The sequence below is a fragment of the Meriones unguiculatus genome, chromosome 14 (genome assembly GCF_030254825.1).
Source record: "Meriones unguiculatus strain TT.TT164.6M chromosome 14, Bangor_MerUng_6.1, whole genome shotgun sequence".
NCBI classification, from domain to species: domain Eukaryota; kingdom Metazoa; phylum Chordata; class Mammalia; order Rodentia; family Muridae; genus Meriones; species Meriones unguiculatus.
This window is the reverse complement of record NC_083361.1, coordinates 86,177,442-86,193,296: the sequence shown is the minus strand read 5'-3', so window position 1 is coordinate 86,193,296 and position 15,855 is coordinate 86,177,442. Positions and strand designations below refer to the sequence as shown.

Below are 15,855 nucleotides of genomic sequence, written 5' to 3'. Positions count from 1 at the left end.
GGTCAGTTCACGCCCACCGCAAGGAGGGTGTGAGGCCTGCCTGGCTGATTCGATGGGGTTGGAGACTGTGCAGAAGTTTAAAAAACAAAAAACAAAAAAAAACCCAAACAGGTCTGGGCTCAGCACACATCTAGGCACATGTGTACATGCCTACACACAAACCCCAGAGACAGACTATGCACATATGTATGTACACACATACCTGCTCATTCGGTCCACTTCATACATGCAAGGTATACACACTTAGACAAAGCCGGAGAAGGTCAAACCCGGCCATTTCAAGTTAAATCGATGGAAGCTAGGACACGGGGACGTAGGGAGGGCTCTTGAGCCTGCCTGACCTGGCTCCTCGCCCACAGTTCTCCAAAGACGTCCTGGTGAACATCTACTCGGCCTACATCGATAACTTCCTCAATGCGAAGGATGCTGTGCGCGTAGCCAAGGAGGCCAGGCCAGCCTTTCTCAAGTTCTTGGAGGTATGTGGCCCGGGATGGGCGAAGCTCACCTCGGACTAGCTCTGGGGCATCCCAGGAGCTCTTGCGCAGAGCATGTGGAGCTGGCAGATGTGTCACCTCTGCCCTTGGGCTCAGCTGGAGGAGCCTGCTGGGGGCCTGTGTCTTCCCGGCACCCGATTCCTCACACGGGAACTCCACTCTGCCTTGGGTTTCAGCAAAGCATGCGTGAGAACAAGGAAAAGCAGGCGCTGTCTGACCTCATGATCAAGCCTGTGCAGAGAATCCCACGCTATGAGCTTCTGGTCAAGGTAGGCGTGGTTGGGCGTGGAGGCGTGGAGGGGTGGGGGTGTATGTCTGTCCTCAGACTCCAGGCGGGAAGGAAAGTCCCCCTTGATGCCTATGCGTGGTCTCTCCTGCTGCAGCCGTCTGTTCCATGCCCCTGAGGCAGCTAAACAGATCCCCGTTCCCACCCCAGGACCTTCTGAAGCACACACCGGAAGACCATCCAGACCACCCCCTCCTGCTGGACGCCCAGCGGAACATCAAGCAGGTGGCCGAGCGCATCAACAAGGGCGTGCGGAGCGCCGAGGAGGCGGAGCGGCATGCGCGTGTGCTGCAGGAGATCGAGGCCCACATCGAGGGCATGGAGGATGTGCGTGCCCCACCCTGCCTCGCCCCTGTCTGTTTCTGCATCCGTCACCTGGATTGTGGCCATCCATGTCTAGGTCGGGGTCTGTGGTGTACTTGCTTCTGTGACCACAGCGCCCCACCCTTCTGGGTCCTCCTCCTCCTCGTCTGTCTGACCTTGTGTCCTGGCAGCACAGGAGAGGACAGGATGCTATTCTGGCTGACCTCGCTCGTGGGCCCGCCCATCACTGCAGGGTTAATGGATTGATAGCTAGTTGTTAAGACCCCCTGTTCCTTCCACCCCACAGCTCCAGGCTCCCCTGCGGCGGTTCCTGAGGCAGGAGATGGTTACTGAAGTGGTAAGGAGCAAACACTGGCTGCTCCCCCCACGTGCCCTCCACGTACCTCAGTTCACTCTTCTGGCACCTGCCTCCCCCAAGCCCCTGCTCTTAGCCCACCACAGCGGGAGCCCTGCATGAGTCCTGACTCCACATAAATGGGAAGAGCCCTCCCCCCTCCCCGGGACTTGGCTCTGTGGACACTAGGGTAGTAATGGATAGACCCCTGAACTCTGCACACTCAGCCGGAATCCCACTTTGGACCCTACAGAAGGCAATTGGAGGCAAGAAGGACCGATCCCTCTTCCTGTTCACAGACCTAATAGTCTGTACCACCCTGAAACGGAAGTCAGGCTCCCTCCGGCGCAGCTCCATGAGCCTGTGAGTGGCCAGGGTGGGGCTGGGTGGTGCAGGCAGGAGAGCCGACGGTGTGGTGTGGGCTCTACTCCCTGCCCCAGCCAGAGCACCCCATTGGCTACCCACAGGTACACAGCCGCCAGCGTCATCGATACAGCCAGCAAGTACAAGCTGCTGTGGAAGCTGCCGCTGGAGGACACAGACATCATCAAAGGTGAGGTCCTGCTGTTGGAGTCTTCCTCTGAGGAGTCTCTCGGTGTGTCCCTCAGTTTTTCTGCTTTTGTGCCTCACTTTCCATCCCATATGAGGGGCTGGTTCTGAGGCACCGGGGAAGCTTCCGTGCAGCCAGATGCCGGCATCCACGCAGGTCTTCTTCCTCTTAGTGCCCTGGCAAGATCCATGAGGGGCTGCAGTGCAGTCAACTTTCACTATAGTCAGCTGTTGTGCTAGCTGTCGTTTTGATGACTGCTGTTGGCTGCTGTGGTACCATTCCCGCTTAGTAGTGACGCACCCAGGAGGAGAGCCCAAATGAAGGTTGATTAGGAAGATCCTGGTGGTTTGGGGCTGACCCTGTCAGGAACTGGACACCCTGAGGACATCTCTCATCTCCTCCTGCTGTGCGGTGGCCCTGTTCTCTCGCCACCCTTTAGATCCTCTGCTGGCTTGTCACTCCAGACTATCTCTAAGACTACCTGAAAGGTGGCCTCAGATGAACCACGCTGTCCCACAGGGTCCCCTAGTGAGGACGGAGTCCACCTCATCTCTGCTCCCTGGCAAACAGCTCCTGGCGAACAGACCGGTTGACAGAATGGCCCGCTCCTGGTCCATTCAACTGTGTGGCCAGGAATAAAGCAGGATAGTGATAGAAGAAAGCGTGGCTTTGGGGTAGGAAGCAGTAGGGGACTGTTTTGATCTGGGTCCGTGTAACAATAACAACAAAACCAAAAAAGACCCGGTAGTGTGTACACAGGAATGTAAGGCTCCCAGTCCTGGGGCATTCCAGGGAGAGACACAGGCCAGACTGGTGTCTGCCGAGGGGTCTGCTCCTCCTATGTGTCATCACCAGGTCAAAAGGTTAAACAAGCTGTCTCAGGTTGTTTTGTTCAGACACAGTAGCCCTGACTGGCCTGGACCACACTGTGTAGATTGTCGTATAGATGGCCTTGAACGCACAGAAATCTGCCAGCCTCTGCCTTCTGAGTGCTGGGATTAAAGGCATGAATCCCACTCAATCCCTCTCACAAGGACATCACCCATATGACCTTGTCACCTCCTATACCAACGTTTGATAGGAATTTCCAGGTATAATCTGTGGAGAGACACAGGCACTCAACTGTGGCCAAGTTTCCCAAGGCTTGGCTTGTTCAGTCCACAGTACTGCTCTGCACATGCCCCTCTCTGGAGCAGCACCTCTGTGTACTCCTGTGTCTCAGTGTGGCTGCATCTTCCTGCCAGCTCCGCGTCCCTCCCCCACAGGCCGCCCATGCCACTGTAGGCTCCCTGCCCACAGGGCCCTTCCAGACAACACTTGCCAGTCTCAGAACCCCTTCTTCCTGGAGTGCAGTCATGACCTCCTGGTCTCACCGTTCTGTGACCTGTGACACCAACACACTGGATAAACAGCAGCAGAGGGGACAGCAAACCTGTCACTTAGGAAGACCGAAGAGAAAAAAGGCTTCCTGTCCCTTGATTTCAGTACAGCCCAGCAGTGAAGGTCCCTCGGGGGCTACTCAGTGAAAGAGCGCATACCCCCCCCAGGCAGTGAGGTGGACCTTCTGAGCTGGCCTGTCAGGCTAATGACGCGAATGGTCAGCAGCTGTGGGAGGAGACCAGGAAATCAGGAACCAGCTCAATGTGCCCTCCTTTCCAGGGAGGCAGGTCCCTCGGTCAGCAAACTGGACTGCCAAGGAGGACGTGTCTATTTGGCAAGTCCCCCATGAGGCTACATCACTGCTGCATCGCCCCGAGCCTGCTGTCGCTCATATAACCTCCTGAGCCGTCTTCACTCTCCTATCACGCTCTCCCAGAGTTAGGAGTTCCTGGCCTCGTGGCTCTAAACCGGGCCCAGCCCCTGCTCCCGGGCCTGGGTCTTTTCTGGAAGCTGCCTGTTAACCTTGTTTCTGAGAGCTTGGGTCTGGAAGCTGTCCGTCTGCCAGACCTGTCCCGTGTCCAGCTGCAGGCTGTGCAGTAAGGGAAGTGTGTCTGTCCAAGCCTGACCTTGTCTTATGTGTCCCTGGCTTTTCCTCTGCCTTTGCCAGGGGCGTCTCAAACCACCAATCGGGAGAACATCCAGAAGGCCATCAGCCGCCTGGATGAGGACCTGGCCACCCTGAGCCAAATGAGCAAGCTTTCTGAGAGCCTCGGCTTCCCCCACCAGGTTTGTGCCCCGAACTAAGGCAGAGTCGGGCTGGGACTTGCCCTGACCTTGTCTGAGGGAGAGACAGTCTTGGCGTTTGCTTGAGGGAGCAGTTGGTCCTGTCACTTATCTGAAGAGGAAAATTATAGTCTTGCTCCCACTTAAGGGAAGTGACAGGTCCCAAGTCTGAGGGAGGAGACATCTGAGGCGGGGCGAGGCTCATCTGTGGCGGGTGGAGGTATCCATCCTTTCACTGTCTGAGGAGAGAAGCAGGTCCCCATATTCCCAGGTGCGATGAGACCTTGGCCTGAGGCCTGGGCTCTTTTCCCTCAGAGTCTGGACGACGCACTGAGGGATCTCTCTGCCGCCATGCACCGGGACCTGTCAGAAAAGCAGGCGCTGTGCTACTCTCTTGCCTTCCCACCCACCAAGCTGGAGCTGTGTGCCACCCGGCCCGAGGGCACCGACTCCTTCATCTTCGAGTTTCCCCACCCCGATGCGCGCCTGGGCTTTGAACAGGCCTTCGATGAGGCCAAGAGGAAGCTGGGTGAGCCAGTTCGTGCTGGTGTCTTCTCTCACAGCCACAACTCCTGAACTGCGGTCTCCGTTACTCCAGCCGCTGATAGGAAGGGTGGATTAGACCTCTGCATTAGCTCTGGCTCCCAGCCTCTCCCTGGCAGGCCAGGGGCTCCCAGACAGAGTCCGTTTAGGACAGGGACCCCAGCATAGGCCTGAACAACCAAGACCTTCCTCTTCCTCAGTATGGACTTGAGTCCTGGAAAGTTATTGAGTCTATAACATAGAGACCCAGGACTCTTCCCTCCTGTACAGAAGGGAAACCGAGGCCAAGTACTAGCAGGGTATAACCCCTGGCAGAGTTGGCATCAGGCCCTCCCTAGGGGGACTCTGACAGATGGGCGGAGATGGAAGGGTGGGAGCAGAGCCAGGGTAAGGTGGGTGCTAAGCAGTGTGTGTCTCCCTTTGCCCTGTCTCCTCTGCTGCAGCATCCAGTAAAAGCTGTCTAGACCCCGAGTTCCTGAAGGCCATCCCTATCATGAAAACCCGAAGCGGCATGCAGGTGTGTGTTCGTGTGGGCCGTGTGGATGCATCCGTTCAAAGCTACGTGTGCGTGAAGTTTTGTTCTCTGCGCCATCCCCCATACGTATCGTCAACATTGTGGTTCTCCCCGTGTCTGGGTCTGTGCATGTGTGCACACTGCCCGTATGTCGTGTGTGTACGGGTGTGTGTGTATGAACAAAGATAATGGGTCTGAAGTCCATCTCACACAGCCGTGTGAGTCTTTATACCTAACCGACAGTACCAGCACCACGTATTAACTAGACGCATACACTCACGGCCCTGGTCAGGGTACATGTATGTGTACATACAGGTTTGGGTGGCCTCGTGCACGTGATAGGCAGCGTGGTGTGGAGATGCACAGCAAGCCCGCCAGCGCTCTCTGCGTTCTGCTGGGGTCTGCGGTAGAGCGAGGTACTGGCACCATTCTAACGTTCGCCTTTCCCGGTCCACCGGGGTTTCCCACAGTTTTCGTGCGCTGCCCCCACCCTCAGCAGCTGCCCAGAGCCAGCGCCGGAGGTGTGGGTGTGCAACAGTGACGGCTACGTGGGTCAGGTGTGCCTGCTGAGCCTGAGGGCCGAACCGGATGTAGAGGCCTGTATCGCCGTTTGCTCCGCCCGGATTCTCTGTATCGGAGCCGTGCCAGGCCTGCAGCCTCGATGCCCGAGGTAAGGCCCTGGTGGAGGGCCTAGGATGGCAGCCCTCGCCTCGGTACACTGAGTTTGACAGGGTGGTTGGTGGGCGGCGCCGGGAGGTGGGCGGGGACTGTAGATGGGTAGTCTATGGGCGGGGTCGGAGTGGGTATGTCTCGGGCGCCTCCTAGTGGCAGCTCTTGCTCCTGTCCTAGAGAGCAGTCAGAGCCCTCAAGGAGCCCGCGGGGGACCACCCTGGAGTCCACTGGGCCTGACCTGGATGTCGAGGCCGCAGCTGATGAGGAAGCAGCAACACTGGCGGAGCCAGGGCCTCAGCCTTGCCTGCACATATCCATCTCAGGGTCTGGCCTGGAGATGGATCCAGGCCCCGCCAAGGGTGACCCCCAGCCCGAGCTGGTGCCCTTTGACAGTGACTCTGATGAGGAATCTTCACCCAGCCCCTCCGGGACACTACAGAGCCAAGCCAGCCAATCTACCATTTCCTCCAGCTTTGGCAGTGAGTGTGGGTGTGGGTGTGGATGGGAGTGCAGTGAGTGAGGAGACGCAAAGGCAGGAATCCGTTCACTAGGTTAGCATCTACCAAGTGAGGGGGCAGTGGGAAAGATAGGTGGGGTCCTGGAGACCTTGGACTGCACTGTTAGTGGGCATTAGGTGGAGCGGATATCCCTCCATCCTGGTGTGGCTGAACTTAAGATGGCCAGGTGAGGACTAGGAACCTGTAGTGTGTGCTGAGAGTGAGCAGGGGAAAGGCCTTAGCAGATAGAGGGAGCAGGGAGGCCTAGGAAGATGTCAGATCTGTGCCTGGTAGAGGGGAATAGGGATAGAGATCTTTGTCCCTGCAGATGAGGAGACCCCAAGCTCCAAGGAGGCCACTGCAGAGACAACCAGTTCTGAGGAAGAGCAAGAGCCTGGCTTCCTGTCACTGTCTGGCTCCTTTGGGCCAGGTGGGCCCTGTGGCTCCAGCCCCATGGACGGAAGAGCCCTTCGCCGCTCCAGCCGTGGCTCCTTCACAAGGGGCAGCCTTGAGGACCTGTTGAGCGTGGACCCCGAGGCCTACCAGAGTTCCGTGTGGCTGGGCACTGAGGATGGCTGGTAGGGGCAGGGAACGGTCTGGGACACAGCTCTGGAACCCACGGTACCCTGAGGCAGAAGTGAGGGTGTGGGGGGTATGGTTCTGATCTCAGGGGTCCTGCCAGCTGGGGATGCCCGAGGACCCTGAAACCCATGAGAAGCTAGTACCTTGTGCTGGCACCCGGTGGAGGGGAAGGGAGGTGGAGGCAGAGACGTGATCGGATGACTCGTGGGGGTGCTGGGTTTGACGGCTTGTCACAGATGCTCCCCCTAACCCGCAGTGTCCACGTCTACCAGTCCTCCGACAGCATCCGTGACCGCAGGAACAGCATGAAGCTCCAGCACGCAGCCTCCGTGACCTGCATCCTGTAAGCCCCATTGCCTTCCCGCCCACAGTCTTCTTGGCCGTCATATAGGCCCCCTCTGCGCATCTGCCCCTTCCCTGCTGGCCCCTCTTCTGGGGACCGTGCAGAAGCGAGGCCTGGACCAAGGCCAGCCGCGAGCCTTCCACACTGTTAGCTTGGGTGTGTCGCTGCGGCTCCTCAGCCTCGGTTCTCCCGACTGCGAGAGTAGAGACTAAAAGGAGGTGATCTCCTGGGAGCCAGAGACATTTTGCCTGCGATCCCCTTGGCCCCGAATGCCGCTTCAGCCCCTGGACGCACCTCATTATATCCTCTTTCTCAGGTATCTGAATGACCAGGTGTTCGTGTCTTTGGCCAATGGAGAGCTTGTAGTCTACCAAAGGGAAGCGGGTATGTGCCCTATATAGCCCTCCTCTCTTACCCCTTGGTGGTCACTGAGCCCTCTAGGCAGATGGGAACTTCTGGCCCACAGGCCTGGATCTGTCTGAGGCTTTGGGCAATCTCAAGGCCCCCATATCTTCTCTTATAAATGGGAGCGTCCACATCTCTTTTCAGAGAAGGCTCGCACTTAAATTAGGGCTTGCACTGAACCTTTATTTTTACCCCATTTCTTCTCCAGGGCGCTTCTGGGACCCCCAGAACTTCAAATCCATGACCCTGGGTGCTCAGGGGAGCCCCATCACCAAGATGGTGTCAGTGGGTGGACGGCTATGGTGTGGCTGCCAGAACCGGGTCCTTGTCCTGAGCCCTGAAACACTGCAGCTGGAGGTAGCAGGGGTGGGGACAGAACTGATGATGTGGGATGGGCGGGGGTCACAGGAGAGGGAGATGAGACCAGGGGAACAGAGAAGCATCAGCTGAGGGTTAGGACCTTTCCCCGAGCCTTCTCTGTCCTTCCCTGGTCCTCATTTCTACTCTAGCTGATGAGGAAGACAGCAAATTCCCATATATGTTTGAATTCCTCACTCATGCCCCTCTCAGCACAATACTGGGGTCCTTGCGGGGACAGAGGGTCCTTCTTGTCAGCATTTCTTACTGTAGACCTCTGATCTTTAGCCCTGCTTTGTTTACATATGAACTGTAAGCTTCCAACCTGGGCAGAACCTAGGCTGGTTCCGGAAACCCATAGGTTTCCTTGACTGAGATGAAGGTTAAAGCCTGGAGTCAGGCCCTATGACTAGCCTGGTGTGCGGCCAGGGGCCTTCTTAGGGTGTGACTTTTTCTCTCGCCTAACACTTCCCCGCCTACCCTGGAGAGACCGCTGACTGGTCTCACAGCCACATGAGCTTTAGTCAGGCATGGGGCAAGGGCACCCTTTTCACTTAGGGGGGATCGGGTGGGCAAACTTTGAAATTTATCATCCAGACCAGGACCCAGCCTGCCTCGCTGTCCGTCGGGCAGGTATCTAGAGAGGTTTGCGGGGAGCCACGTGTGGGATGGGCCGTGGTGGAGCAGCCCTGCTGACTCCCGCCGGCTCCCTGTCCTTCTCCCCTGCAGCACACCTTCCACATAGGGCAGGACTCCAGCCGGAGCGTGGCTTGCATGGCGGACTCCAGCCTGGGTGTGTGGGTGACCTTGAAAGGTAGCGCCCATGTTTGTCTCTACCACCCCGACACCTTTGAACAGCTGGCGGAGGTAGATGTCACCCCTCCTGTGCACAGGATGCTGGCAGGTACCGGCCTACCACTCCATCCTGGGGGAGGCCCGGCCGGGCTCGGCCTCCAAGCCCGATGATGCTGCTTTCTCCCCAGGCTCCGACGCCATCATCCGGCAGCACAAGGCGGCCTGCCTGAGGATCACCGCGCTGTTGGTTTGTGAGGAGCTCCTATGGGTGGGCACCAGTGCTGGGGTGGTGCTGACCATGTCCACCTCGCCAAGCACCGCCAGCTGCCCCCGGGCGCCTCTCAGCCCGGCCGGCCTGGGCCAGGGCCACACCGGCCACGTCCGCTTCCTGGCCGCAGTCCAGCTGCCCGACGGCTTCAGCCTTCTCTGTTCAACCCCACCGCCGCCCCCAGACACAGGTGGGTCTCGTCCTGCTCCTGTCCAGGGCGCTCTGCGGGGGACGCTGCCAGAGGGTGGAAAATCGGAGAGCTAGGAATGGAGCCTGTCGCAAGAAATAGGCTGCCGAGCTCATAGGTGGAGCTGTGTGTGTGTGTGTGTGTGTGTGTGTGTGTGTAGCCCTGGCTGTCCCGGAACCTTGCTCTGTAGACCAAGCTGGCCCCAAATTCAGAGGCCCACCTCCCTCTACCTCCCAAGTGCTGGGATTAAAGGCGCGCACCATCGCCCACCCAGCTAGGAAACTCTCTCTTAATGTATAGTTTCTTTAATGTGTAGTCGAATACTCCGGAACAGCTAAAAATCTTAGCCTATTCCTGTTATAAGAAAAACTCGTGAGATGTTCATAGCTCCGGCATCAATCCCCAAACAAAATTTAAAAGCCCAGAAAAGAGAGAAAGAAAATACGTAAATGGGTAACATGTATTCTGCACTCGCACGCTCTGCACGTAAATGAATGTGTCACACATCCACGCAGCCGGCCGCGCAGCAGGTCCGTTTCCCGGGCCCCCACACTCGGGAGCAGGGTGACGTGTTGCCAGTACGGTGGCTACAGCTTCCCTAGGTGATAAGGAGTTTTCAGTTTCCCGGACCAAAACGCTATTGTGTGATCACGACAGAGAGGCCCTTACCTGTGCAGTGACGGATAGAGGAGTGCTGGGGTATTTACGTCATTCCTGGTTAGCTAGCACAGGTTGGGGTGGCTGTCAAGCGCTCGCATGGCAAGCCTGCGTTCACATCCCCTGCGCCTGTGCAGACCCCTGCGTGCAGGGGGCACGTGTCATCCACGGAAACTAAATCTTTAAAAATCCCTGTAAGAAACCCGGGATAGCCAGGCAGCCACACACACCTTTGATCCTAGCACAGGGATCTCTGTGAGTTCAAGGCCAGCCTGGTCTACAGAGGGAGTTCCAGAACAGCCAGGGCTACACAGAGAAACCCTGTTTTGTTTTTGTTTTTGTTTTTTAAAGTAGGTCAGCCTGATCTTCAGAGCAAGCTCCAGGCTAGCCAGGACCACAATTTGAGATCCTGTTTCAAAAGAACCAGAAAAAGGTGTTCACCCCAGGACCTCCACACACGTGACACACACACTGACACACATCCGCATGAATATGTATCTTTACCACAAACAGGAAGAGCATAAATGCACGTGTGTGCATGTTTACACACACAGAGGAGATAAGAATCGAATCGTGACTGCCTTTTTCCTCCAATATGGAAATTCTTGGTTAACAGCAAGCGTGCGTGCGTGCGTGCGTGCGTGCGTGCGTGCGTGCGTTACCTTCTGGGATGAGATGGTCAAACTGTGATAGGACGTGTGTGTGCGTGTGTGTGTGTGTGTGTGTGTCTGTGTCTGTGCGTGTGTGTCTGTGTCTGTGCGTGTGTGTGTGTGTCTGTGTCTGTGTGTGTGTGTCTGTGTGTGTGTGTGTGTGTGTGTGACCTTCTGGGATGAGATGGTCAAGCCGTGATAGGACGTGAAGCTACAAGTTGCCTCCTTTGTTCCCCAGGCCCCGAGAAGCTGCCATCCCTGGATCACCGGGACTCCCCTCGGCACCGAGGCCCCGCCTCAGCCAGGCCAAAAATGCTGGTCATCAGCGGTGGTGACGGCTATGAGGACTTCCGGCTCAGCGGCGGCGGCGGCGGCAGCAGTGAGACGGTCGGCCGGGACGACAGCACGAACCACCTGCTCCTGTGGAGGGTGTGAGCCTGCCCCGTGGCCCAGGACTCAGCTGTCGCTGCCCTCGGCTGCCCGCCTCTCCCGGGCCCCGTGCAGACCTTGAGCGGAGAGTGTCCATGCAGGGGCCGCAGCTAGGCCGAGGCCTCCCTTACCCGCTGACTGCCCTAGTGCTCCCGTTCGGGACCAGGGTGAAGGTGTGGGGGCTGCCCAGGACCTCTGTCCCTGAAGCTTCGACCAAAGACACAGCAGGGCCTGGACCCCACTGGGCTGGACCCCACGTGCAATATGTGGAGGGTTCTCTGGGGCAGTGGGAAGGTGGAGGGACAGCAGCCTTTCCTGTGTACAGTATTTATGTTACTTTGTAGACGAATACTTTCCAAAGCACTTATTTATGCAGTGACCTGGGGCAGGACGTGATGTGAGTGATGTGAGAAGTGACGGGAGGATAGAAGCCTGTTCCTGCCTGAGAGGCCACCCTGGAATCCCGGGTGTTCCGAGCTTTCCCGGAAGGACCAATGCCCATCCATAAACACACACACACACACACACACACACAGGCACTCAACACGCTCACACGCATAGTCAGGGCACTAAGGCGCTGTCCCTTAACAGACTCCAGCCCTCCCTGACGGGCCTGCCCATCCTAATCCAGAAGCAAACTTTGCTCATGTGTCCTCAGACAAGATGACTGGAAGACCATGATTCTCTCACTGAGGAGCTTCCCGGGATTTAGCATTTCCAAAGTGTTGGTGGTACCTGAGGTTCCTTTCTGTGGGAACATTGGTGGGTCTGGGACAGGGCTCTCAGGTCAGTGACAAGGGCCCTCACTCCTCACAGCTGGCTCAAGCCCCAGCTCCTGCCTCCCCATGTCTTATGCACTGGCACAATGGTCACCTTGGGGGTGGACCTATGAGTCCCCTTTCTCTGACCACTGACTCCCTCTCTAAACACCCCACCCTGCCAGGGGCGGCCCCTTTCGGGAAGGACGCCCCTCCCCCTCCAGAGCTGAGGGGCGAGGCGTAGCCTTTTCAGCTGGGAAGGCTTCTACCTCTGGTAGTCTCTCCCTCACCGCCAGGCTCCAGGGAGCCACCCAACCCTCAGCCCCTTGCTTCAGCTACAACTCCAAAGGTCTGGTTTCAGATAGGGTTTGTCTCTTCTGTTTGATTTTGTTTTTCTTTGGGGTGGGTGGGTCATTGAGGTCTTACATTACATTTCTCTTGCTACCAGTCATGTATTAACTCTCCTCAGATGATGAAATTTAAAGAGTCAATAAATAGAAACACCAAATGATGGCTCCCCCCCCCTGGCCTTGGGCATAAAGGCCTACTGCCAGCCACCTCAGGGCTCTGTCTCCCCAAGGATGAGGGCTTTCTGACTGACTCATTTGGGCTAAGGGAGGAGGTAGAGAAGGACGTTGGGGGTGATGGGGTTGGCACTGACTTGCTGTGTTGTCATGGGCAGGTTGCTGCGCCTGTCTGGGCTTCAGTCTTCTCGTTAGAAGAAGGAAGGAATTTTGAATGTTAGAATTCCCTACAAATCATATGCATATCAATAGTGTATCAGTCAAGTCAAGCCAGGCTAGGTTTAGGCTTGGAGGTCTGAGGCAGACACGCTGCAGGCAAGGAGCCAGGGCGGAAGAGTTCCTAAGGCTCCTACGGAGCAGAACTAGAGCCGAGCTCTGGCTGGTTCTGGTCCAGAGCGGTGTGCCATTAAACTAGACTGCAGAGAATGCAGATGCCCAGCAACATGGCACCACTTTGTAGGGACACCATGGTATCCCCACGGGACTCGAGGCGGCCCTCACAACAAAGGGCAGGTCTTAAAATTCAGTTTAGTGGTTAAGAGCACTGACTGCTCTTCCAGAGGACCCGGGTTCAATCCCCAGCATCCTCAGCTCACAACCATCTAACTCCCAACCCCAAGGGATCAGATGCCTTCTTCTGGCCTCCAGGGCCAGTGCATGCACATGGCCACAGACCTCCATGCAGGCAAGGAAAAAAAAACACCCATACACACAAAATAATAAATTCTTAATTTAAAAAATCTGCTTCTGCACTGAATAGGTAGTTCAGTTGCCGGACTGTATGCTTGGCATGCGGGAATGCCAAGGCTGGGTGATCTCGAATTCAAAATCAGCTTGCGCCAGGCATGATGGCATATGCCTATAATCCTAACACTTGGGAGTCAGTGGTTGGTTCATCTCTGAGTTCAAAGCAAGCCTGGTCTACCTAGCAAGTTCTAGATAAAGCCAGTGCTACATGGACCACCACCACCACCCATCTCCTGTTTGTAAACAAAGCAAAACCAACCACTTAGTCTCCATGGCAAGACTTTGACACGCCCACGAAGGAAGGAAAGTGTGTGTGCTTTACAGACTCATCCCTCAGGGGTCTGCTGGGTCTTCAGCACCATGGGCCGAGTAGAGGACATCTTGCTAGCATGGCGTTTGTGAGGAGCCGGTTGTGTTCGTGTGGGGTCAGATTGAGATGGAAGGAACAGAGGCCTTGAACAGATTCTGTTTGGGATCTTGACTGACACTCACCAGCCATGTGACCAGGTCGAGTTACTTCCTTCTCAGTAAAGGGGTCTGATGATCCCTTCTCCCTTTCAGGATGGTTGGCTAGTATGTACAGTTCTTGGAATGCAAGGAGATTCACTCTGGCCGTGAAATCAAAAGGGTGCCTGCTATTGGAGGCCTGAGCTGGGGCCCGGTGATCTAGACGTTGAAGGCCCTCCTCAGGGCCTACCTCCCTGCCTCTAGTCCAGTTACTGCATTTCTGGCAGTAGCTACCACTCTCAGCAGGTTAGCCATTTTTGCTACCCCAGAAGTTCTGCTCCCTCCAGAAGCCCAAAGCAGACTTCATTTTCAGCACCAGATACACAGGGCAGGGTCTGTGCCATCCTCCCAGTAGGCACTCCAGTGAGAGCAGGGATGGCGCACTGCACTGCCACTTAGGAGACCACCTTCCAGGACATGGGCTGTCCTGAGGCGAGGTGCCCATTAGGGTCAGGTGCTTGGCCTGTGCCATCGTGCTGTGAATAAGGAGGCCTTGAGGGAAAGGGCCTCAGGATCTCCCCTAGAGGAGGCCCCTAGAAGGATTACCTGCTCTAAAACATGGTTTACAGCCTGGGCTGTTCACTGTAGTTCTCTGGGCGCACAGGCCCACTGAAGGCCAGTTAAAGTGGAACCTTAGGTAGGACCCAGGTATTATTAGTATTTTTGTAGGAAGCCACTGACGTATAACATTTGTATGAGGAAGCAGACAAACTAGTGTAGGGCTCAGTGGACGAATGGAAAAGCCAAGAGGCGTCTGCCGCCCTGTCAGTACACTCCTGGCCATCCGGGCTTGAGACGCCACGGGGTGTGGTATTCCCAGGCAGCAGAGAGAGATGCCCTAAAGGGAAATAGGACCAGAGTCTGGTGTGAAGAAGGAACACGCAAGGAGCGTGCAAGAGCCTGGTGTGGAGGGTCCGTTGCACTGACCAGGCAGAATGAGGGGAAGGTGAGAGCCAGGGTGGATGCTCTGGGCAGGGCTTGTTCTCTGCCTCACTCCCAGGCATTGTGGGGCTCACACCGTAAGTGCTCAGTAGATGTCGAATTCATGACTGATGAAATAAATGTTGGAGAATCCGCCTGAGATACAGCCATACGTTCTTTTGCTTTTTAAGACAGGGTCTGTAGCTGAGGATGACCTTGAACTTCTGATCCTCCTGCCTCTACCTCCTGAATGCTGGGATTAGAAGTGTGGGCTGCCACAACTGGTTTTTATGCAATGCTGGGAATCAAACCCAGGCTGTTGCTCATGCCAGGGCTACATGCCTGAGCTGTAGGTCTTGCAAACAAGAGAACAAGTAAACTCAGCTTCCTTTTGCTGCTTGCTGAAAACCACAGCTGGGCTTCTCTGAGTTTTTAAGATTTTATTATTATTTTATGCAGGAGCGCTCTATCTGCATGTACTCCTGGATGCCAGAAGAGGGCATCACATTCCGGTATAGATGGTTGTGAGCCACTGTGTGAACTCGGGACCTCTGGAAGAACACAATGCTCTTACCAGCTGAGCCATCTCTCCAGCCCCTCCTCTGATTCTTAGGATGGTCCTGGAAGGTTGTTGCCACTACTTCCTTTTCTGATGAGGTTCAGAGGCTCAGTGTCTTCCTCAAGTCACTCACCTATTATCAGAACTGGATCCACATGCTCAGGTCTTGATACATCGTGGGAGAGAGGGAGGTGGCCCACAGAGCCACCTGTGGTCACATGGAGGGCTCGCATTCAGACTGCTCTGAGAAGCAGCTCCTGTTGATCCCAGAGGAGGGGGCGAGGCAGAGCCAAGGACTATCCCTTCAAGGAGCAGCTTCTGCAGATGCCTTGGGCTAGAGACAAAGGTCAGGATTTAGCTAGACTGCCTCCAGGACTTAGTAGCGATGACACAGAAAGGCAGGACTGACACTAGGGAATAGACTCTAGGCACGAGGGTTTCTCATGGTCAGAAAAGTCAGGAAATGTTCCTCAAAATGAGAGGAGACAGAAGGCTAGATTTGTCGGTCCCCCACTCGAAGCACATCTCAGCACGCTAGTCTGTAGGTCCAGGGATTGGCAGGAGAACAGAAACTCTGGCCAAGGCACCTTCCTGGACCTGAGCTGGGCCTGGGGAGGGGATGAGGGTACCCAGGGAGCAGAAAGCAAGCTCCAGCCCTGGAGCCTCTGCTCACTGGGACCTGGAGGCGAATTCTTGACTCTGCGTACCCCGCCGACCTCTGAGAGTCCTTCACATCTTTTGCACGCTTGCCAAACACCAACTCTCCGTCTCTCTCTGTCCTTAAGCCAC

At 56.2% G+C, this 15,855-nt stretch overlaps 1 protein-coding gene across 2 annotated transcripts in view; it reads left to right on the top strand.

Moving 5' to 3' along the window:
• The window catches only part of Arhgef17 (Rho guanine nucleotide exchange factor 17), a 56,906-nt gene extending 41,385 nt beyond the window's left edge, over positions 1 to 15,521 (top strand). For both annotated transcript variants that reach the window (XM_060367671.1, XM_021640959.2), the window contains 18 exons: positions 360 to 476; positions 671 to 763; positions 931 to 1,107; positions 1,391 to 1,441; positions 1,692 to 1,801; positions 1,906 to 1,991; positions 4,036 to 4,154; positions 4,467 to 4,680; positions 5,138 to 5,211; positions 5,679 to 5,878; positions 6,058 to 6,359; positions 6,706 to 6,955; positions 7,216 to 7,302; positions 7,619 to 7,686; positions 7,916 to 8,064; positions 8,794 to 8,968; positions 9,048 to 9,317; positions 10,860 to 15,521. In XM_060367671.1, coding sequence (XP_060223654.1) covers positions 360 to 476; positions 671 to 763; positions 931 to 1,107; positions 1,391 to 1,441; positions 1,692 to 1,801; positions 1,906 to 1,991; positions 4,036 to 4,154; positions 4,467 to 4,680; positions 5,138 to 5,211; positions 5,679 to 5,878; positions 6,058 to 6,359; positions 6,706 to 6,955; positions 7,216 to 7,302; positions 7,619 to 7,686; positions 7,916 to 8,064; positions 8,794 to 8,968; positions 9,048 to 9,317; positions 10,860 to 11,056 — 2,739 coding nt within the window. In that variant the 3' untranslated portion in view covers positions 11,057 to 15,521. The remainder of the gene's footprint in view (positions 1 to 359; positions 477 to 670; positions 764 to 930; positions 1,108 to 1,390; positions 1,442 to 1,691; positions 1,802 to 1,905; positions 1,992 to 4,035; positions 4,155 to 4,466; positions 4,681 to 5,137; positions 5,212 to 5,678; positions 5,879 to 6,057; positions 6,360 to 6,705; positions 6,956 to 7,215; positions 7,303 to 7,618; positions 7,687 to 7,915; positions 8,065 to 8,793; positions 8,969 to 9,047; positions 9,318 to 10,859) is intronic.
• Positions 15,522 to 15,855: the final 334 nt, after the last annotated feature.